We start from the raw sequence: 25,328 nt of genomic DNA on the forward strand, positions 1-25,328 counted from the left end.
AATATAGTTTTCCCTCCTTTCTGTTGTTTATGTGTTTGCTTTTCTTCTAAGAGCCTTGATCTGGATTTGTTGCCTGGGCTAGTTAATTTTAAATGCCTATCCTCAACAGCATTCACTTCTGAGCCTTTCAGGCATCTGCAACTACACGAATGTGTCACCACATAGTGCTGCCAATTTCTTTTACTCCCTTAAAATGTCCCGCCCAAAGTGGATACATCTGTTCAGGAAGTTGCTCAAAGTGTAACCGAAGAAAGGCTCCCTATGACTGCTGTCATGCCTAGGACACTGCTCATTCATTCAGGTTTGTCTTTAGGCAAGTCTACCTGGAGCTATCCTAAGCTCAAGTCATGAAAACAAATTACCTCTATGCAATGTGTAGCCAACAGGTAACTTGTTGTTATTGATGCTAAGGAACTCAACAAAAATGTGTCCAAACACTGGAACTGTCAAAAGTAAGGACTTTGAAGACTCCTATTTATAAACCAGCATGAAGGTAAACAATCACCAATTAATAGCCCATCTCCTTTGCACATCTTAGAAAATCCTAAATAGATAGTCAAAGTCTTTTCTTTCTAGCTTCTCAAAAACTGCACCTTTAGGGGCCTTTCCAAAGTGCACTTGACTTATTGTGGCAACTGTATTTGTGACAAATGTTGCTGTGGTTTCACAAAACACTTTGAAGATAGACCAATATTGCACACTATGTTCTCCAACTGCCAGCTGCCATTCTGAAGAGGTAGAATAAGTATCACAGCTCTGAGCTGTTTCTTTCTAGGAAACATTGCAGCATGTCATATACATTCAAACTAAGAGATATATTTGTAAGCAGTATTAATACTAGAGAAGGATTGACTCAGCTGACTCCCTCCAGCTCCCTATTCTGCTCCCACTTCCTCTTTCTGGTTTAAAACAAAACATCAGTGTACACAGAGGGCTGTCCAGTTGTTAGAGACAAGAGATCTTAAGTGTTCCAAATTAGAAAATGAACGCAGGTGATTTCTTCTAGGACCAGCCCTATAGCTCTGCATGGGTTAGTCAGGTGGCTTAGGTCTGCAGTGACAATATGCTCCAGCTACACTAAAGCCTCTGAATAAAACTATGATGTTGATCAGAGTTTTAGGATCTTCTCTCAGAAAAGTCACTGGGACGTGGGCAATCAACTGAAGCTATGTGTATCTTTATCACACTAAACTTTGCTCTGGCTTGTGGTATTCTTAAGAGATTTCACTATGACAAGAGATGCATGCTCCATGCCTCAAACCCTGCTAACACTCTTTGTTACCAACTTAACCTGGCCTGTCTCTTTCCATTCTCCAGGAATACTCCATCCCCAGTATCTCTAAACAATGTCTCTCCCATCAATACTATGGGGAATTGTAACAACGGTCCTGTCACCATCCCCCAACGTATTCACCACATGGCTGCTAGCCATGTCAATATCACCAGTAACGTGCTTCGGGGCTATGAACACTGGGATATGGCTGACAAACTGACAAGAGACAATAAAGGTATGATTATCTCTTCTTTGCTTAAGGATGAGGATGCAATCACTTGTGCTTTGAAGGACTAGGTCCCTTGTACCTGATAGCCGTATATTATTCAGTTCTTCTGATTTCTATGTCTTTGGTGAGAGAAAGTTAGCTTAGGGCTGACATGGTGACCTATTTTTACATTTAGAGTGATTCAAGGCCAAAATATTTATTCTGCTTTAAGACTTGTAACGTATCAGCACATGATATTTCCAGAATTTTACTCAGTGACAAGAATCAATATAGAGGAATAGTTACTAAAGCAAAAGGAGTGATTCAAAAATTAATTAAGATCCTGTTGGTCTCTGTTTATTTTTTGAGAGGTGAGGTGGAATTAAGGTCATGTACCTTCATTACACTTATCAGCTCAAATGAATATATAACAACACAGTTTGCATTTGCAAGTAAGGACTAAACATCAGCTAGGATTTCTTCACACTCTGACAGGAGGATCAAGGCCCTATTTATGGGAACACATGAGATTTATTACAGAACAAACGCAAAGGAGACCCTGCTTCACAAAGGTCAATAATCATTGATGACTTGTGCTGCCATCTGTGACCTCAGCTGTCATTTAGACTCAAAATAAAGCCCCACCAACCTAATATCATTAGAAGTAAAACTAAAACCACATTCTTACTATGGCCATTCATTAGCTGTGGCTCTTTCTGGCCCATTAGTTACAGAATGGCCAATTGCAAACAGGGTGGGAACTTATTCAGATCTATAAGAATCAACCATGAAAGAGATAACAAGCAGGCTAGAGTAATAGAAATATGTCCAGAAACAGGGAGGAATTATCCTCTTCCACAATCTCGGTTGCTTGGGGTGGACATAGGTTTTGTTAGTTCCTGAGCAAGTATATGAATTTCCAATGACAAGGAAGAGATATGGACGCATACATACATACATGCATACATACATACATACATACATATACACAGAGAGAGAGAGAGACAGAGACAGAGACAGAGAGATGGGGAGGGAGAGAGAGTGAGAGAGAGAGAGGACAGAAGCAGAGACATAGAGGCAGAGGGAAGAAGGGAGAGAGTGACAGAGAAAAACTCTGGCTTCCACTAACACATGTGCATCCCTAACAACTGAGTAAACATATAAATACACACGTGTATATACAACACACACACACACAAACACAAACACACACACAACTATGGCTACCAAAGTTTATTTTATAATTTGAGACATTGACTCTGAACCCAGCTATCAACCTGTACTGACTCCTGGGAATATACACATGTAGTTATATCTGTTAGTACACTGATTCCTATATCCTAGGTACTATGATATATGCTGTTCGTTGTCTCATCATTTTATTTTATATCTGAAGACACTAAACCCATTTAAAGCTAAAAATTTGTCCATTGTATCAGAGTTCTCTCTCTCTCTCTCTCTCTCTCTCTCTCTCTCTCTCTCTCTCTCTCTCTCTCTCTCTCTCTCATCTTCCTGTTTCTCTCTTCTCTCGTTTATGAGACAGGGTTTCTCTGTATAGCCTTGGCTGTCCTGGAACTTGCTCTGTAGACCAGGCTGGTCTCTAATTCTGCCTCCAGAGTGCTGGGATTAAAGGCATGTGCCACCACTGTTATCAGAGTGCTTTAAATTTGATAGAAACAGCAGATACTTTGTCAAATTTTATGATTCCAGAAGCAGAATTTAAAACAATAAGCTACCGTACCTATCTATAAAGCACATTTAGTAGCAGGTGTTTAGAGATCGTTGGTGAAAAGCTCGAATTCTGTTATCTGAACAAAGGCAATTTTTACATAGTCTTTTTCCCTAGACTTCTGGAAACCAATATACAACTTGCCTAGACAACTAGGCCCCCACAAAAGCTCTACAACTGTGAGCACAAGGCATTGGCATCTAGAGATATTTCTGGTTTATCTGGTTTTAATCTGTCTTATTTTGTATTGGTATTTGGAGGGAGGTTCAATATTTATGGATTTCCTTTTAAAATTGCATTCACTTTCAAAATCTGTTGAAGCAATTTCTTCTAAATTAACTGAAGAACTTTCCGGGAGCAGTGTGATGACTGTGCTGACGCCAGGGTGAAATGGTGCTAATCTTGTCGTTAGCGCAGCCTGCCAAGAGGTTGCTAAATTCTCTGCCTAATATTGAATCAAAACAACACTGTCACTGTACCAACAGAGAGAACATGTGCTGGTGATGCTGCCACTGGGCTTCTCAGTGGACTAGGAAGAGACTCTAATTTGGAATTTTGTTCTCAGTCTTTAGTTCTGCACACATGTCATGTATGACCTGCTTGGATTTGATGACTCTTCTAAAATCTACCTTATAGAGATAGAAATGACATAACTCAAGAGTCTCTCCTTAGATAAGAATTCTACATCCTTCTCAGACAACTGTACTTAGACTTTTTCACAGAGAGCTGTGTTATAGATATGGGCAGTGTTGGCTGTTTTGGTAGAAAGCCTCCATCCATGCCACTGCCTGTCCACTCCTTAAGCTGTAGAGAACCTATTACAGAAGGTTTTGGTGCTGAAACAGGCCAAAGGACTGATGATGTCCTCTGCCCTTTGATCAAGAGGCCCTACTCCCCACCTGCCCAGCCACATATATTACTCCATTGAAGTGTTCATTAAAATGGTGACCTGGCAGTCTAATTTAAAATGCCAAAGGAAGATTTTCACAGAATGGTCAGAGGATGTGTTAGCTCACATAAAGTTCCCATTCATTCAACAATGACTATTCTTTAATATTTTTATTAGTATTGTATTACCAAAGAAAATACTTTAGATCCCACAAGTAATTTATCCCTCTGTTGGCAAAAAAATTTCTTTTATTATATTGCCCAGGTTAAAAAATATCACATAATCAAATGAAGTTAAGAGCTGGAGAAGGAGCCCATCTGTTACATATAACATAAATAAATGCTTTGCTCAGGGAATTATCACCTCTGAGCAATCAAGTACATGTAATCCATGCATGGAATTTTCAAGAAGGCAGAAAAGCATATCAGGCACTTTGGATAGTTTCCAGTCACACCCCTGCCCTGGATGTGGATTCCTCATCCTCATCTTGTACAGGCATGGTTTCTTATGGAACCCTGGGGCCTCCTATCCTGTGGGAAGTTAACAAGAAAAAAAAAAATGCCGGTGAACCCTCTTGGGACAAGGTGTCACACAAGTCAAGTGAAACAAAGGGATGTCAAGGGAATTTTCAGACATCATATAGTCTTTCCCTCCCCAAAGGCAGGCATTCTAACACTTTAGTCATACAGGTGAGTAGTTAGTAATGTAGCCTCAAGACTATCCCATTTCTTAAATCAGACAGAAGTAACCATGCCCAAGAGCATGGTTGTCACGTGCTGGATACTTGCAGGTCATTTTCTACCCCAATGAAATCAGTAGCAAAACTTCCTACCTTAGTATTTAGCTCTGAATGACAATGACCATATTTTGGTGCTCAGGTTCACTGGAGCTTTCTATACTATGCAAATAAAAGTAAAAGAAAAAAATTCACTTGGACCAAAAGAAAATATATTTTCAATCTAATAGCATAGGCATAAAACATCATTATATTAGAGAAATAATGATGCTTATCAGGACCTATTTATTGCATTAGGGAGCTTTCATAAAAATTGTTATAATATATAAGATATAAAAACATTGTATAAAATATTAAACTACATGTGTTTATGTACATTTTACATATATAAATATTATAGTTTCATGCATTTACATAAATATGTAACAAAGTATATATATGTGTGTATATACATATATATGTGTGTGTATATGTGTGTGATCATGTAACAAACTTCATAGGATAGCAATGCATTTTTAGAACATGCTGTTTGAGAAAGGATATAGTGATCTAAAAAATGCTTACCATGAATTAACAGATTTAAATGAGTTTTGTTTCACTAATCTCAATAACACAAACATTGTATTGTCAAACTTTTGGAGTTTAATAAACATATACTATATATATATACATATATGTGTGTGTATGTGTGTGTGTAATTCACACATAAAGTATATATAAATTTCATAATGATGGATGGATGGAAAGATAGATAGATAGATAGATAGATAGATAGATAGATGATAGATAGATAGATAGATAGATAGATGATAGATAGATAGATAGATAGATAGATAGATAGATAGATAGATAGATAGATAATTTTGGTTGCCTAATTAGCCCTTTAAATTTTGGCTGAATGAAAAAGTAAAAGGATAGGTGGATGAAAAGATGAATAAATCAATGTCTGCGATTGTGATATTAACTAAAGCTTTTTTAGTCTGGTACATAGTTCCCTGATTTCAAAGGCTTGACCAAGTACTGCTCTGATTTTCAGAATTCTTTGGCGATCTGGATACACTGATGGGGCCTCTGACCCAGCACAGCAGCATGACCAATCTTGTCCGCTACGTTCGTCAGGGACTGTGTTGGCTGCGCATCGATGCCCATTTGTTGTAGTGGGTGCTCTCCGAGATCTAGCACCACCGCCCATCTCCCTACCTTTACCAGTGCCTTGATGGTCACTGGTGGAACTCCATTCATTTGGGAAAGTTCTCTCTCATTATGTTTGTTTTTATGCATTTTTGATACCTGTGGAAAACCGATGTCATTGTTAGTGAACACTACAACTTCAGAGAAGTGTATGTTTTATTTTTCAATTTTGATATGCATTTCTCATATCACATTATTTTTGTGCTTTATGGAATGAAAATCCCTACAAATATTGATTTAAGTCCACATGATTCAAAGCAAAGAATGTGAAGCACATGTGATGATGAGAGGTTCCTGAGAACTCAAACAAGAGGTAAACACATATATGAGCAAGGGACCTACCTGCAGAGATTTCAGCAGTAGCCATTCTCCAAATTACACTCTTCAGTCCAGAAAAAAAAATGTATTTCAGATTCCATTGTTAATCAATATCTGTGGTTCCCACAGACTAATTCTTCAAGTGAGAATCTCCATTGTCAAAACCTACAGATCTGATGTTTTAACTACATTATATAGTTAAGAGTAGCAAGAAAAGTACAAGCATAATAATTCTACTCTTGCAGTGATACAGCCAGAAGACTCTTGTTAACATTCTGTTCCTGAAGACTTACTTTTCTACTATTTTAATGGTGAGAAGGAGTAGTAACGTTTATTTGGATAACTTTATGGCATCAGGTTAACTCCTCATCTGGGATTCTCTTTGTGTAAAGCTCCATTTTACAAGTAGCAGTTTGGCAGATGCACATCTTAGTCCACACTCATCTTAGTCTTGAGAAATCAGACTGGACTGAAAGACGTCCCCATGCCTCTGCTTCATTTGTAGCCAGATGGCAAATCCTTAACTTGAAATATTTTGAAAGATTTGCATATCAAATCTGTGACATCAAAAGTCAAGTTATCACTTCCCAGAATTAATAATACACAATTAATTTCCTAGCATCCTCTCTACCTGGGCTTCCCAAATATTATCCATATTTTCTATTTTCTAGAACTTCTTTTCTTTCCCCTTTCCTTTATTTCTTTCAGGAGATTGGCTAAAATACAATCATTGATTTTTATTAATGTTTGTATTAGTATAAATTATTTACATGAAAAGTCAAAAGAAAACACTAAACTCTGTAATACAGACCTAACTTTTCTTTTCAAAAATCAAAAATCATGGGGTAGTGCTTCACCCCGAATCCTTGGAAATACACCTGAATTTTGAGAACAGTTCACCTAATTTGGAGCATTTCCTTATGAGTTATGACTATCTCTCTTTCTGATCCTCTACATTTATCTTATGTCTCTAAACATCACCCTGTAAATATCATCTTCAGAGTTCCAGCTCATCAGAAAATGTCTTCAACTATAGTAAACACTATGCATTCATTAGTTACTTGTAATTGCCTGCTGGCATATAATTCTGTGTAACCTTTAATCTGCTCAGTTATTGAATTCTGCTCACTGAGTTATGACCAGATAAATAATAGTTCTGTACATGAAAGATGAAAACTTGTATGATTTCTAAAGCAAGTCATGCAGGTCCATGATAAGAACAGCAGGCATTCACTCTGTATTCTTATTGGAAATGTTAGGTATTTCCCCAGTTTCAAAAGAGCCAGATTTGAGTTCTTCTCTGATCATACTTGAGTTTAAGGCCCTTTGTTGAATAATAAAGTTATGGATGTTGCATTCTAATGGCTAAAGCCATGCTGTCTCTGTAGGTGATAAGTGCACCCCAGCAGCTGAAACCTGCACTTTTTATGCTCCCAATGTGGTTGAGCTTTAAGTCTACAGTTTTAGCAACAACACTTATATATTGCACACACAAATGAAATCTAGAAGTTTTCTGTGCCTCTTAAATGAGGAAAATGAAAATGTGAAACACAGAACACCCCAAATGGGTGCCACATGAAAAACCAAAAGAGCTGATGACTTTGCAGTAACTCAAGTTCTCTGTTTTCCATGGTCTATCAGGAAGTTTTCCTGCTATTACTTAATAATGATGTCTACCAACTTGACTTGTAAATTAAACCTAGTCCACAATTTTAGACCATCATAGATTTACACACAGATTCTTTTTGAAATTAAGTCTCCAGAAAATAGACATTAGAGTGGTAGGGGCAGGGGCAGTTTTCCGTAGAAACAAGCATACTGCACATAGGTAAAAGACTTGTAGCTCTAGTTTCCATAACTTGTTTTTATCTTATATACAGCAGAGAGGCAAGAGGATGCTCTGTCATCTGTGGGGGCTGAATATAAATTGTCATGTCATCACTAAGATTATCAAATGTGACAATCGAGCTCTGGATCACCACCTGACTATTTAGTAACCCACTTGTAACACAGCTTAAAAACTAATTAAACATGGAGAATGAATTACCGTTTATCCCTGGAGATGAGCAGCTTTTGTTTCCTGATTAGGATTTGTTACTCTTTTGGCACTCTGGCCATCACACTACAAATGGTGATGTGCATCATGGGTGTGCAGCTACCTGCAGGATTGAAAGATTGAGGCCTTTGTCATGGAAATCTCTTTGGTGTACCGGTTAAGTGGGAGGGATATGAGTAATGTGGACAGCAGTGACAGATTGTGCCTCTCGATGTTGGTGGAGGCTTGGTGAGCCACATCCAAACAGGTCTGTGTAGCTGTGGTGATGGAAAGAGGAATAGGCAGCGCCCCTCCCAAGCAAATACAAGACACAAGCACAGCCCTACAACACGACCCAGGTAGGGCCAGCACTATGCCTTCATTTATCACACAAGCTCCAACCACAGAGAGTCTGACAAGTTTGTGTTATGATGTTGGCTTGGTTTTGTATCATTAATTAGCTTTGGATTTTTTAGTGGTTTTGTAATATTACTGTCTGAGTTTTGTAGGTAGGATTAATTTGAAAAGAGTTTGATAGTGTGGTCTTTGGGGTAGAATTTACCTGTAAGCATGTTGTTTAGCCAGACTATAGACTGTTAATTGCTTAATAATCTCATTGGGGGAAAACTAGTAGTTTTATATTCAGATGACATAATTGGAAAAAACAGACTAGCTTCTGCTACTTTTTAATGACTTAAGGTTGAGATGTCTTTTTTTCTTTCATGTAGTGAAATGAAAAGATCCAAATCTTTAGTCAAAATTAGCAAAATTAGATGGCATTTCCTAAAATGGGTTTTGTTGAGTTTCCAAGCGGATGGATGGGTAAGTGCAGTGGATTTGGTCTGAGTTGGAAAGTTGCTAGTTCTACTGTACCTGAAGCTATCTAAATCGAATTTTGTTTTATCCAAAGTTGGATCCCAGAGGTTGAAGTTAGAGTTTGAAGTTGAAAATCATGTTTGAAGGCAGACTCAATTAAGTTGTGAGGGTGAAGCCCTTACTTCCTTCTCAACAGACATAATAAAATTCCCCTGCATGAGTTAGCAGATGGGAGAAACAAACTGGATCACTGAGTAGGACTACTCAGTAAAGCAATGAATTGCATGCTTAGAGAAGCATCACTATCCCCATTGAGAAAAAAATGTGTGGCAAGTTGAAACAGCTACACAGTATCAAACAAATGGGTGATTCAGTGCCCCTAAATTCAACTCTGTGGGGAAAAATATTGAGCCAGTTGTCAGTGTTGTGTTACAACTGGTAGACTCAATTCTTTGTCATTGTTGTTCTTGTTGTTGCTGTTGTTTCCCATTTTCACTCGCACAGCCTTATTCTCATAATTAAACTCGGAATCATTTTCTCTTTGGTGTTAGCAAACTCCAGTGACAGAAATGGCATCTGTGTATTGATAATCAGCATTTGCCCTGGCAGGGGACTAATCAGATAGGCTGGTCTCAGATAGTAATCCTATCATCTGATATTTCCAGCAACAGAGAAAATGTTAGTTCCCTTTCCATTCCCCTCCTCATGAATCTAGAAGCCCTCTGTACCAAAAGCATCACATTTTTATCTGTAATCTTTTAACCAAAAGAAAATTGCATTGTGGGGAGGGCAGAGGGGGGTGTGGGTGGGGGGAGGAGGGTGGGGAAGCCCTTGGAGGCCAGATTGCAGTTCATGCCCCTTCCTGCTTCTGACATAAAATGTTAAAGAATCATTCATAGTGGTCACACTGGGTTAGGGGACACTGAACTGCTTTTCAGATCCATGGTCAATCATTCTTCTGAGATTGGAGCTTTGCTGTTTCATTAACTGTGCAGTGTAGACTAATGGTGTTTAATAAAAATCATTCAAAATTGCAAACTTTTGCCAGTGACCTCTACTTTCTTGGCTGTTTGATTGTATCAGACTTTGAGGAGGGAAGGGGCAAGCAAAAAAAAAAAAAATGCTAATGGGCTGGTGGTGAGATGCTGCAGCAGCAAACCCAGGTGTGCTTGCATGCAGGTAGTTGCCTGTGAGCAGGAGCATGCAGGACAGCATGTAGACCCTCCCAAAGAATGGCTTGATGGATGCTTCCCACTGAGGATACCTTGTTCATATGAAGAAACTGTTCGTCAATCTCCACAGCAGGAAGCCAGCTGTTATATCCAGAGGGATTCCAATGCTTTACAGAGTTGGTTCTCTCCTGTATCACTTATATGGCTACAAAACATACATGTCTCAGAGCACAGCCCAATGTGGTGACAATAACCAAATGCATCCCAGATGTTCCAGTCCTTCCATGCCTTCTCAGAACTTTTACTGCAAAAAACACAGTTGGCTAAACCTTAAGATTCTGCGTTAATACTTGAAACTTTAGTGTGCCACCTTTATAAACTAGTTAAAACAAAGCAGCTCATTTTTAAAATTTTCTAATTCACATGCTGTAAATTCTACCACCATAGCTGATAACAAGCTAAGAACTGTGGCATCGCTGAATACCACCATTTCCTGTGAGCCAAGCCAGCTCTAGCACATTACTTGATACAACCAAAGAGGGCTCATGCTTCATACCTTTTTTATGAAAATACTCATGCCACAGCTACTTTAATAACTAAAACCATTATATAAGCTTAATATGAAGCAATATACTGGTAAAGTTAATTAATGATGAGACTTTGGGGGTATGGGAAATTCTAGAAGTCTAAGTTTAATCCAGAGCTAGCTAGAAAGAATGAAATCCTCAACAGCTGACAAGATGGATAGATCAGCGCAGAGGCATTTCCTCTGCATCTCAAAGATAACATGGAAGTGAGACGAACACTCAGGAAACTACCATAACTCATTTTTAAATGTAAATGATACAAATTTATCTTACTAACACTGGTTTTCATACTCTAAGCAGTGTTTCAAATTTTTAAATGTAATTTAGGTAAAATAGTTGCAGGGTCTTTGTGAAGAAACACAATTCGTTTTGAATTGTGCTTTTAATTGCTATATGGAAACACAGCAGCCCTGTCATATGCACATTGTTGATCATATGACTTTTACTTCATTTCAATCTTTAACATTTGTTCACAATTAAAAGTTGCTACTCACTGTTCTAGCTCTGAGTCCAAACCAGAATATCTACTGAAGCAATAACTACGATTCTCAAATGACAGTTCTTTTTCAGCGCTTAAAAAGAAAACTAACGTTACTACCAAGAAGACAGAATCTAAGCTTTCATTAAATATACATGACTTTATTAGGCTTCTACCACAAATCTTCATGAGAGTGGACAGAAATGCTCAAAGAACCAGTTCTTGTGGGCCTACACATCTGCAGTTAAGAGCCTTGTATAAAGAGAGATTGAAGAACTTGACTTAATATCTTAGTGTTATTTAAACAATACCATGTTCTGTATGGGCTCAGTGCAAACCTTAGAAGAGATGCATGTCTTGCTCATACTTCCTGGCCTTTGTGCCATTTGCTTCTATAACAAGAAAATGGCAAGGTTTGGGGGTTGTATCATTTCATGATATTCTTACAGCTTTTGTTTCTGCCAGAGAATGATATAACATCTAGGTATGGTTAAAGTGGCATTGTACTTACATGGGGACTCTGTGTGCTAGAAGCAATGAAATGGTTTTCATGGCTACAAGGAGCTAAAAGTGTGTTTAACATCAGTTGGTGTATCCACTACTGCAGATCCATCCATTCTTGCTAATCAATCACTCCTTCTTGAATATTAAAAATGAGATTGGGTCTGTCTCTAGATGGTTTATCAAATAGTTTCCATCCTGGATGATTCTAATCTCTGGATACATTAGAAAGGGCAATCTGTGAGATAAAATTCCTATGTATTACTTAATGCTATGATGAGGCGTGGTCTATAGGTAGTTAAAATTAACCAGACTAGCTTTAATAAAGAATATTCAACTTTAATAAAGGAGAAGAGGGGGATCTTACAAAACCAGGGTTCTAGAGATTCAGGATGGCAGGAGGAAACAAATGCACATGGGTGTTTTATAGGCTATTTGGGGCCCCTGGGGAGGGGGGACATACCTTATACAGCATGTGATTGGCTGAATTCCCCCATCATTTCCCCCTTTCTCTAAACAAGATTGAATTAAACCCAGTATAATTACATACAGTAGGAACAGATATCAAATATAAAATTATAAACAATAAATAATATTAAGCAAGAGATATATAACAAAAGTTTTATTAAGCATTTTATTTCAAAGAGTCTAAATAATGTAGAGGGTAATTAAAATTATCTGATCTTTAATTCCATCAAAGATTTGAGAAGGGAAGTAATATTATTTAAGCAACTAGGAAGTACAAACGAGAAACTTCCAAAACGTGCAACAAATGATAGAGACAATTGACTACCTGGGCAATTATCCAAAGTCTCGTTTGCAATGTTGAGGCAACCAATTTTGGCCAAGGCCAAATATAATTGACATATCATTTTCAAAGGCAAGGAACTTTTTGTTAGAATTATCCTATCTTGTCTTGGCAAGATAAGATAATCCTGTTTTTATCCATTTATGGATATTCTGAAATTTTGTCAGTGGTCAAGGTATGGGCTTTTTCTTTGCCCAAAGGCCAGTTCTGCCAAGAAGACAAGCTCCCAGGGGAGTGTCTTTGGTGCTCAATGTTCTCTCGGGAGTAGAGCGGTGTTGCCAGGAGTGATTATGTCTCATTAGTATAAAATTCTCAGATAGATTAAAGGCCATTTTCTACAGCTCTTCGAAGAGGTTGAAGATTACATTATTTATATTAAATATAATCTCTATGTATCTAAAGAACCTGATTATTCTAAATATAAATATATATATATGATTGTTGATTTATAATTTTGATATCTATCTAATTTGAAGACTCAGAGAATAAACAACTGTGCAATAAATGAGGACAATGACCTCCAAAAGTAAACAATGTCATTATATAAATAATATCAGTGGTAGAAATGTATATTGTAATATGGTAAATATATAATAAATGTTTTAAACAGAGGTAGAAGCATATTCATATATAATAAATAGAGGTAGGAGCATAGTCATATATAATATATCAATATATAAGAATCAATACCAATTCAATTTTTAAAAACAATAATTCATAAATATCAATTATCCCATCAAACCATCTAATCCCCCTTTTATTGAATTAATGTTTTTTTATTCTTATTTTCACCAAAGTAGTACTTCTAAAGAATTTTGATTGCAAAATTAACATGAGAAATGTGAAGCTTACAGAGACAAAATACTTAGAAATGAACCCTGGGTTCTAAAGATACCTAAAATTCTCCTTTGTATATCTCATTACATTAGTGGTAAATACTTGGGGTCTTCCCAGAAAGAAACTAGCTAGTATCTGTTCTGTTCTTGTTGTGGTGGCTGTGGTTGAGGCTGTACTTATTGCAATCTGTCTCACACTCTCCCTCCCTCCTCTTCTATCTCCCTTGATTTCCTTCTTTTTCTGCCTCTCTTTCTTCCTCCCTCTCCTCCAAGCACTTCCTAATGGTGTCCCTGCTGATGCTGCTTCTCTCTCCAAACAAATAAATATTTGAATTAATTGCAAATTTCTGAATTGTACTTGTTCATGCCCTTAAGACACAATGAATTAATCAAAATAGATATGTCTTGATTTAAGATGTGCCACCTGGAAAGGCACACTGTATTATGAAACCATAGTAGAATAATAACTGCACTTTACATGGTGCTGATTTAATTTATATATATTTGGACCTCTGTTATGCAGTTTTGGAACAAGTACAATGATTGCTGGCAAATGAAAAACTGCTTCTATAAGGACATTTTTGATAAACTTTAGTTGGAAGTCTGGCATCGGCAAACAAAGATGTTGTTGGAACCACCATAAATACAATAACAAATCTTTCTTCAGTTAATTTCCCAGAGCACTTCAGTTGAGCGATTTTATGTTTAGCTGGGTTTTTTCTTCTTTTATTTTTGGAAGGTGGGTTGTTCTTATTCACTGAAGAATTATCTTAATTGCAATTCCCTCTTCCCCTTTAAAATATTGAAATTGAAATCATTAGTAAACTTGAATTATGCCAGGAAACTTATTATCCAGGAATGCAATCTTGAGAAATATTGATAGGTTACAAAAAAAAACCACCCTCTTTGTTATGTCCTTTGAGCATACAGAGAAACAAATGGTAAAAGGGATAGAGGTAATTTTGCAAATTAGTGTTTTTATAATATCCCCTGAGACTTAATGTAGTTTAATAAAGGATTCCACATATCTTACAATAAGTTACTTGATGCATACAAATACCCAGGAGTTTTTGTTGCCAGGAGTATCTTCTTCGTGCTCTGTAGTGCATTAATGTGACTAAGTTAATTGTGCCCATTTATATTATTTCATATTATTGTGTGCCCATTTATATTATTTCATATTAATCCCAGAAAGATAGATCAAACATTTTAAAAGTGAAAATGTAACTCTGTAACATTTTTCTTATTCTTCTGGGAGGGGAACAAAGCAACATCCTCATACATATTTTAAAAACAAATATTGTATATGTAACTGTATGTAAAATTTTTATTGATTAACCAAGAAACAAATTGGAATACAGCAACATATGCTTTTTCTGTGTATTGGGGGCACTGACAACATGTCTCTGGACCACTGCTATGTCAAGCCATAGCTATACAAGTCGTGTGTGTGTGTGTGTGTGTGTGTGTGTGTGTCTAAGTGGGGCATCTGGCTGCCTATCTATGGGACCTTTATTTTCCTTCCAGAAAACTGTTATTTTCACAGTTACAGGAGGCCATGGCTACACTTTATAGGAAGAGAACATTTCAAAATAAAAACTCTCTCTTCTTGGGAGCTTATGTAATAACATCATGGCTCAAATCAAATGGATTCCATTGGCCTTTGTTAGAAACTTAAAGAAACATGATAGGAAAGACGCAGGCTATCTCAGCTCTAAGAACATGAATGGAGTTGAGCACTCATGGTAGAAATTTGCTTCAAGCCTCTACTCTGATCCATGGGGCTAATATTTAGCCTGGGCTCTTTCCAAGTGAACAAAGGAACATAACCATTAGGAATAGCCTTGCCTACCTCCTAAGAAAAAGTTCCTGAGACCCTGTCCCTACGAGATGCCTCTTCCATACTGATGGCCTTCCAGGTGGCTATTAAAATGCAATGATCATTCAGGAAATGCTCTTTTGGCTTTAGCAATTATCCTTTTGAACCATTCCTTCATCGGAGTAGAATACGAATATTCACACCATCACTGTTTTTAATAAGCATGTTTTTCTCATCAGAATTTCAGTGAGTTCTGATATTCTGTATAGGCTCAACTAATTGTTTAACGTCAGTTAATGAACTGTCATCTGGTTTTTAAAATCCGGCTTAATGTGCCTTATATGGATAAACATGGCTTTGCATTTCAAATGTGTGACACACATGTGTTTTCCTGTTTTGTTGTACAATAATTCTATATACAATCATTTTAATGTGGCTTATTACCTCCCAACAAGATGGCTCTGTAAAACTGATCATTGCTGAACAGAGCATTGGTCTTTCTCCTAAAGGTATTACCTATACTGCTAATGCATTGAAGTATTTATAAATGCAAAATATTTTTTTATGAAAACCTCATTTTTAACATATACATTACTCTTCTTACAGACTTGTTCAACAATAAGTATCTCATTACTACCTGTTTCACATTATAATACAGAACCAATGTTCCTACTTACCTCAATAGTAAAATCAAGTGTTAAAAAATAACTCTCACAGATTCAATTCATTTTAAAAGATAGAAACTAGAACAATCATGAAAATCTCATTTAAGAGAAACATGCTAGGTTTTATGGATTCTTAATATACAGAGCAAAAAAGAATCTTTGAAAGCATGAGAACATAATTCATTATCACAGAGAAAAGTGATAGCAGAAATGATAAAGCTAGTCTAAAAACTAAAAAAGGTCAGAAGCTGTTGCTGCTTACTGCAGGGATATGCAGCCACAAGGCTGAAAACGCAATGTAGACAGTGATGTTAGGTGACAATATTAATTTCAAACCATGAGAAAGAAATTATTTTTAAGTATACTCTTTGTATTATGTCAGAATCACATGCTTAGAATTTAGAATGATTGCCACCAAGATGTTCAGCATTCTCCAGACTGAAAAAATGTTGGTTTCAGGTACCACAATATTGCACACATATGGAATATAACATTGAACAATGTGAAATGTGTAATTACAATACTAATATCATATAGCACACAATATCTATCAATAATTATGGCATTAATGATTACTTTAGCTGAGTTTTCTGTGGGATAAAATATGAGCTACATTTGCCATGGCCAGATATTTTGACACTGCAAAGTAACAATCACAATCTAGGTATGAACACTAATGTGACTAAACGTGTTTAAAACTGATATAGAATTACCACTAAGAATTCAAATTGTTTTTCCTAATTTGAAGCTTATAACATCCACAAATATGAAATTTTGTTGTGATAAAATAAAAAATAAAGCTAAATGGAATATATTTTTTTCTCAAGGAACCATGGTATTTCTTACTCCACTCAAAAATACATTCCATAAATTATTATGGTGTTGCGGAAGCAACATAAAATGCGTAAAAGTATGCATGCATGCAGAGAACTAGAAAATATGCAGAATGGCATTTTGAAAAGTAAAGTGCTGAGGATATGTTGGTTGATCTGCTGCATAGGGCTTCTTATCACTAGTAAGTACCCTAGCAGCCTGGCACTCTTTTGCGACTTCCATCCACATTTGGGTACAATCCTCATAATGGCCCCATGAAGTAAAAATTATCAGATGTCTCTTGGATAGGTGGCAACATAGAGACATAACATGCTTAATCTGTTTGTCAAGGATTACAAAGCCAAAAGTTGTACCTTACGTGGTACCAAAGGACTTGCAATTCGGGTAAGGTTCAGTGTCACGAGTCCCCTTTAACTTAGAAGAAAAAAAGAAAGAAAGAGATAGCACCACCTTCCTGGCCAGTCACTCTGAGAGGAGAGTCAGAGCATGGACTGATCAAGCTTTAATATCAGTGTGCTTTGAAGACAGACCCAGACTCCACTTAACTCCTATAGGATTTAAAGCTTTGGGGCAGGAATTTAGAGCAGGTTATTGCTACCTGACACTTAACCTCTCTGCCTTCCACTTTTTTCTATGAAATGGATTTGATATCAGCCTTTCCCCTGACACTCAGACTGGTATTTCTCATCCTACATTTTGTTTCAACAGCTTGGAGGATTTTCTCCTCTAAAATCTTTGCTTTGACACACTTTCATTATCAAGGCCAACAGTCTTAATACTCTACAGGCATAAATGTAGTGAGGGCAGCTTCAAGATTGAAGCTACACCAGCACATACAATTGGGTAGGTGGTTGCAGAGTTTCTTTATGTAAAAGGCAGAAAGCACACAGAGATTCAAGCGTTGTAGAGAAAACTAAGCTTTCAAATTTTTTTCAATTTTTTTCTATCAACATGCAGATAAGAAACTGTAGAATGTTCTGTCCTCTAGAGAAAATGTTTCACATATTCCCTTATCAAGGTTCAAGGATTGCTAAAGAAGAGGGAGAAGAAAGTTCATTCGAGCTAGAGGCAGTAGAATGACTAGAGAGGAACACCATGCTCTGGACACAGAGTAACTGGACATATGAACTCACAGTTGTTGGGAGAGCATGCTCAAGACCTGTGTAAACTCAAGCCACACCAAATCCCCACACTTCTCATGGAGCTATTGGGAATTGTGAACTGCTGAGAAAGGGGAAGACAGTTTTCTCTAAGAGTATTGCCCCCGGTAAGTTGACCAATTCTCCAGTGGAAGACTGCATATCTAAGACTAGTTGGACAGCACAAATTGATTTTGAAGACTTTTTAATAAAGTAGAATTTAAGTTTGGTGGCTTGGGAAGGGGTATATATTTGGGAAGAATTGAGGGAGAAAGGTTAATATGGGCCAAATATGTTTTTATGAAACTTTCAAAGAAATAAAAAATAAAAAAGAGAATGGGTGACACAGTATGATGTAGGTGTGTCTTCTATCTATCTGTTGATTTCATTTGTTAATAAAGAAACTGCCTTGGCCAGCCCTTAGGTGGGTGGAGTAGACAGAACAGGAAGAAGGAAGTGAGGTAGAAGGATCAGTAAGATGCCACGCCTCTCCTAAGTTAGGCAGACTGCCGTGCCTCTCCTCAGAGAGAGAAGCCAGACGCGATGAAGCTCCAGCCCAAGATGGACGTGTGCTAGAATCTACCTGGTAAGACAACACTTTGTGGTTTTACACAGATTATTCCATATGGGTTAGTCAAGATGTGAGTAAGAGGCTGAAAATAATGGGCCAGGCAGTATTTAAAAGAATACAATTTGTGTGTTGTTATTTCGGGGCATAAGCTAGCCGGTGGCTGGGAACCGGGCAGGATGAAAAGCAGGCCTGCCCACAGCTCATCACTACAGCAGAGCAATAGTAGTATTTCTCCCATAGAGTCCACGATCTACCTAGCCACAGGATTCTGGGCCATGTTGGTAGTAATAACATTTAAAGTTCTCTTGCTTATACTTACATGAAGTCAAGATGAAGAACTGTTTCTCTGACCTTATTAGAGAAAAGCCCTATTACTTATACACCACACATACCTTTCCAGGGCACAGGGCACATTGTGCTCCTAGCCCTCTAGGGAAAATATCCCATGGGACAGCAACATAGAGCATTCTTCTCAAGAAAAGGGATTTCCTTTCACATTTTTATAACTCTTCACGAATTTCATAATTACCTCAGCCATAGTCTCCTGATCATATTCTTATTTTCCCAATAAGATTGTCCCTGAAGCAGACCCTGGATTCAAGGTGGAGTGCTCAAGGAGGGGTGTGTCTCTAGAGGCATTCTCAATTAGCATTCCTGGATGGTGAGTAAGGGATAGTGGTGGTGATCTGAAACAGAGTCCCAACTCTAAGGACACACCAATGACCCAGAGAGTTGGAAGTTATCATCTGTCATATGGATTCATTTACAAAGAACTTCTATTCATCTTTATTGGATGAAAGCACTTGTAGGAAAGAACATGACAGATTAAGCATAGAGGCAAAGCTTCCACTGAATCACATAGTGCTAAATATGTATCAACTTTTATGTTATTCTTTTCTCTCGCATTTCTATTAGTTCTTTTAGAATTTTATACACCGTATTTTGATTATATTCACCTCCTTCCCCCAACTATTACTATTACTACCTCATTACAACCAACCCAACTTCGTGTCCTCTTTTTTTTCTTAAATTCATCATGTCCAATTGGTGCTGCTGATATACTCACAGATTCATGGCCTCCCACTAGAGTGTGATTGTCAGACATACCAGGAGCCAAACTCTTTAATCAAACTGAGCCTCTCCCAGAAGTTATCAATTGCCAATATCTCCTTAACTGGGCGTGGGACTTGGGCAACATCTCCCACCACCGTGCTGGGATTTTGTCTGGACTGCAGAATATTCAGCCCTAAATGGGATATTTACATCATGCCTCCTTCTTCAAAGGCTCAGGGTCATTGCAGAAGAGAAGGTGGAAAAACTGTAAGAGACAGAAGAGTTGGATGGATACCTACAAGGAAATAATGTTTTCCAGAAACAGCGGGGCACTTATGAATATACAACAGTACTGACAGAATGCATAATATCTTAAGATCTTATACAGTTCTTTACAACACACAGCTTAACTTAAAAGCCCACTCTCCTCAAACTGAAATTTTTTATAAATCTAACCCTGAGAGGCAGTTTCAGTCACTTAGAGCCTGCCTGCTTTAGGTATCCTATGAAGCCAAGGCCGATATCTGCTAGTCATAGATGACTTTGATATAATTCCCCTAACATTAAACTCTTGTTTGTTTTGAGACAGGGGTCTCTATACTGTGTATCTGGCTATACTGGAACTGCTATGTAGGCCAGGGTGGCCTGGAACTCACAGAGATCCACCAATCTCTGTCTTCCAAGTACTGGATTAAAGGTATAAACCACCATGCCTGGCTACCATCAAGCACTTAACCCCACTTAATAAGTATGACCAACCCTCTATGTTGCTCTAATCTCCAATCGAGATAAAGAATCAGTTTTCTCATCAACTTTTTTCCAGCTGTGGTGTGGGAGGTCCTTCTGTCTATGTGTTGCTTTTATTGGTTAATGAATAAAGAAACTGCCTTAGCCTGTTGATAGGGCAGAACTTAGGTAAACAGGGAAAACTGAACTGAATTCTGGGAGAAGGAATGTGGAGGAGAGACACCATGGAACCTCCAAAGTCAGACATGCTGAATCTTTGCCCATAAGCCACTGCCACGTGGCAATACACAGATTACTAAAAATGGGTTAAATTAAGATGTAAGAGTTAGCCAATAAGAAGTTAGAGCTAATGGGCCAAGCAGAGATTTAATTAATAGAGTTTTTGTGTGGTTATTTCAGGTGTAAGCTAGCCAGATGGTGGGAATAAACAAACTGGCCTTCCTATTACTCAGCTGGGACTGTACTTCTTACACTCACTCATGCCAACGTATGGCTTTCTTTGGTGGGTAGAATCCTTGCATATAGCTGAATATCTACAACATTGTCTTCTTTTTTGCAAGTGATTAAAGGTCACCCATGTCAATAGAGATGATAGAGGTGGCTCAGTGAGTAAGAGCATTTAATGCTCTTTCAGAAGACTAGACATTAGTTCCTAGCACCTACATTGGAAAGGTCAAGTCTACCTGTAATTGTAGTTTTAAGGTATCTGACACTAGATTTTGGTCTCTGTGGGTATTCACATGAATGTGCACGCGCACGCACACACACACATAACTAAAAACAAAATGTCATGAGATGTTTTGTCTTAGTCATATCCAGACACTGAGACTTGACCATGCATCCTTGAATATCACTTAAAATCCTCATCAAAGCTGTTACCAACAACAATTTTCATCCACTAAATAATGATAATCTTTATCAGCCCAACTGTCAAGTAAAATTGCTCTTCCATTTGAGTTAATATAAGCCAGTGTCTTCTTAGATTATACCATTTAGTTGGGGACAGCTCAGAGCACAAAACACAAAATTCGTGAGGCATGTGTGTGATGCCTCATATTAGTAATTAAGTGTCACGAACTCAGCATCTTAAAGCACTACACACATCTATTTCCTCACAGATTTTATGAGTCAAGAGTCTTAGCATCCATTAGCTGCGAAATAGATCAGGGTCTTCCCAAAGCCACAGTCATATGCTGGCCAGAGCTATGTGCTCCTGAGTAGCTCTGATTCTGCTCGCAAACTAACCCAGATTATTGAGGAGTTCATTTTCTTTCATCTGTAGGACTCCTATCACCTGGATCCTTCAATGCTAGTAAGAAAGGGAATCTGGCTTTTAGATAGTCCTTTCAAGAACTCGCCTAATTGTAGCGAATCCATCCAGCTAGAATAATCTCCATTTTGGTGAATTCAAAGCAAACATCGGCAGCCTTAATTTCTTCTATGACATCTCTTCCTCTTTGCTATGTAATATTAATTAATGCCCTTTGCCCCCACTGTACACACAATATTCTTTATATTCATAGCACCAGGTCACATTGGAGAAGTATTAGCTAGGTCAATATACTGTAGGACAAGAATCTTGAGGAACATATCAAACTTCTGCTTAACCCTTACCACATAGGCAGGGCTAAGAAGACTTTACTCTTACATAGAAGATTCACCCTTTGTCTGTGCTAACAGGAGCAGTGGACCTAAAGCCTCATGCACAGTAACCTGCCAACAGAATCATTTTCCCTGCCTCAGTTTCTCCAAGGCATGAAATTATTCAAGCAATCTTTACTTCTTTCCTGTCTATGGGACTACAGTAAATTAATGAATTAATTTTGCTAAGCTCATTAATCAGACAAAAGGTGCTATAGAAATGCAAATTGCTATTATTTTGAAATTTTATGGCTGTCATTGCAAAGTCTGCACTTAGTTATTAGATACTTCGCCTTTGCCATCTATCAGCCTCTAGTTCTATAACAATGCTTGTATTTTGCTTCAAACCATTAATTTGAAAATAATCACCTTAGTGCTTATGATGTACTGATAGGGAATTATTTGCCCTGGGAACTTGCCAGCAAGAATTATGAAGAGTAAAAAAAAACAACACAACAAAGATGTACATTAGCTGAAGCTTGAAGAACAGAACTAATGAGGAAGCAGGAGGAATATCTTTGGAATAGTTTGCCTCTCCTGCCCTCCATGGATTACAGACTAGCAATGCTGATAGGTTTCCAGCACGTCCTGGATCCCTGGGAGGCCCCAGTGTTCTCATGGCTAAGTTTCAAATGGGCATCTCTTTCCTTATTGCTATAGCTATAGCTGTTCCCAATATAATTTAAGGTTTCCTGCCTAGGGACTTGCTAAGGGCTACTTTTCTTTCCTAGTTGCTTCTTCTTAAGACCTCCTGGAAGATATGGGAACTGCTCCCCAGAAAGCACCATAATCTCCACAGCATTCCTTTGTGCCTTTACTTCCAACTCCTGCCCCCCTCTACCTATTGAGATGGGCTCCTCAAAAGTTTCATTGAACTCCATCCTTCTCTTGATCATGGGATATCTATGTTCCGCAAACATCTTTCACACTTCTGGAAGACTTTCCTCTCCCTTGCCCTTTATTAGTCCTTCCAATTATATTCACCCAGAGGGTACTCTCCTCCAGACTTAGTAAAGTCTCTTTCTCCCTGACCCCTGGGAGAAGATAATAAAGAATAGTTGAAACAGTAGGAGAAAGGCTTAAGTGACTGAACATGGAAAGGAAAGCGAGATGTCCAAACCTGAGGCTTTGTGTCTAGCCTCAACCCTGGCTGCACTGAAGCATCTCACTCTGGTAGCAAGGGACACTGTGGCCCAAGCTATTCCACATCTTTTGGTTACTCTAACCACCCTCCTCCAGGTAGCCATTGATGATAGAGCCATGCAGTTCACCTGGGTTGATTATATTCTAGTGTTCAGAGTTGTAGGAACAAACTAGCAATGGATCTTCTACTCTCTCTATCTCTACAGTAAAAAAAAAAAAGAATAAAAAAGAAAAGAAAAATTCTGAATGCCTTGCCCTCAGAATGAACCAGGCCTCCTGCCACTGATCTTGGACTTGTAGCCTCCATCCCATGAAACCCAAGATTTCTTTTGTTTAAGGTACCTCGTCTGCTTCCATGTGACAGCTCTAGCAAATTAACGCACCTCGCCCCACTTATCATTTGGTAATTGGTCATTATGTGAACACGATGAAGGTTCCCTGCACTCATGTTGCCTGTGATACATAGGATAAGGAGCCATTCTGCAGGAGAGTCACACAATGAAGGTAAAACCGTAAACACGGGGGTGACTGTAATGAAACCATGTCTCGTGCTATAGGCTTTTGAGTTAAGAGAGTATGGCTAGATGAGAAAGGCTTCACAGAGGGAGTAGTAATGGGCTGAAATTAGGAAACCTAGGGAGCCCAAAGGATATAAGAAAAAAAAAGGCCCCATATTTGAAGAAAGTTTATGGTCTCTGCTGAGACTATCAAGTAACTCTCAAACAGCCTATGGCCGTCACAGGAAACATGCCAGTGCCATTTAGCCATTGCCGGCTCTGAAAGAACATTATTAGAGGACATTCACTAAAGGAAGGTAAGCTGAGAAGAGGGGCGGGGAAAACTCAAAAGACAAAGACAATGAGGACTGCAGCAAGTACAAATGAGTCCAAACACAGCATTACATTCTTTGATTCTTGAGCCCAGGGTTTGCACACTAAAGAAGTATGGTACTGTGAGACAAGGCCTTAATGAGGCCAGTCATGGCTCAACTTGTCTGCCATCTTAACACTTAACCGTTCTGGGTCTCCTTGTTTTTTATTTGCATAATGGGAATAATAATGGGATAATAACTCACTTCCTATGACTGAACACTTCCGAAGGCTACAGCACTGAAGAAATGCCCAGGAAGTCCTATAAATCACATAATACGAGACAAATCAGTGGGACTCCCTGAGCAGAGGCTGAGTCCTATCAGGGCTAAGGCAGAAACCATGAAGAAGCAGACCAAAGGAGCTATGACTGGTTCCCTCCCAAAGGCACCAGGCAGGGAGTGATGCCCTAACCTTTCCCCAAACCAAACTGCTCCAAGCTTACCACTTCTGGCCATGTGGTTGTATTTCCTTCCTGCTTTGTGATTTATGGCTTGGCAAACTCTGACTTCTTTGCAGTGGAGGCATTGTGTTTGTTAGCATAATCATTTCTCAGAGAGGATGTCAATAGAGGCCGAGGAGTGAAACAGAACCCCCCACAACTGCAACTGCTAAATAATTTCTGGAATGAGTCGTCAGGAACCTTTTATTTACTGATTTCGTGCATTTCATTTATTTCTGGCATGGGGCCAACCTTCCTGACAGTTAAGATTTATTGATTTAATTGCCTAGGGTAACCATGCAATAAAATCATCTCAAAGATAAATTTTCATGGCACTGTGCAGTGTGGAGGTAATTTTTCAAATGCTATGGCTATATTTCTGCAGGTTACAGGTGCAAAATTTGCTTAAAGCAGGGATGTCTCATTATTGCAGCTCAGGAACACTGGGGTCCAGCTCTTTGGTGGAAATAGTTTAGAAGGGAGACAGAACAGAGCAGAGACAGAGTGGAGACAAGAAGAGAGGGAGGAGGGAGAGAGAAAGAGAAAAGGAGGCATTGCCCTTTCAGGAAATAAATGATATTTCCTTAATTGGTTCATATATTCAATGCCCATGAGAAAATGGGGCTTCGCTTTAATTAGGAGTGGGCTTGGAGGTTATTTACAGTGTTCTGTGGAATCATTTGTTTCCAGCTGGGCGATGCTTTGTAATACAGGAGCCTCACAAGGTAGATGATTGCCACTTGTGACATTCGACTTTATTGCTGCTTTAGATCTTTTTATTTACCCTGTTAAAGTGCTTATTATGGCTCTGAACAACAGGTAAATGAA

The 25,328-nt window shown here is 38.3% G+C and overlaps 1 protein-coding gene across 1 annotated transcript in view; it reads left to right on the forward strand.

The window, feature by feature from the left end:
- The window catches only part of Aff2 (AF4/FMR2 family member 2), a 482,794-nt gene extending 476,801 nt beyond the window's left edge, over positions 1-5,993 (forward strand). Inside the window, 2 exon segments of the mRNA XM_038315895.1 lie at positions 1,318-1,508; positions 5,872-5,993. Coding sequence (XP_038171823.1) covers positions 1,318-1,508; positions 5,872-5,993 — 313 coding nt within the window.
- The last annotated feature ends 19,335 nt before the right edge of the window (positions 5,994-25,328 follow it).

This window comes from Arvicola amphibius, chromosome X, assembly GCF_903992535.2.
Source record: "Arvicola amphibius chromosome X, mArvAmp1.2, whole genome shotgun sequence".
NCBI classification, from domain to species: Eukaryota; Metazoa; Chordata; class Mammalia; order Rodentia; family Cricetidae; genus Arvicola; species Arvicola amphibius.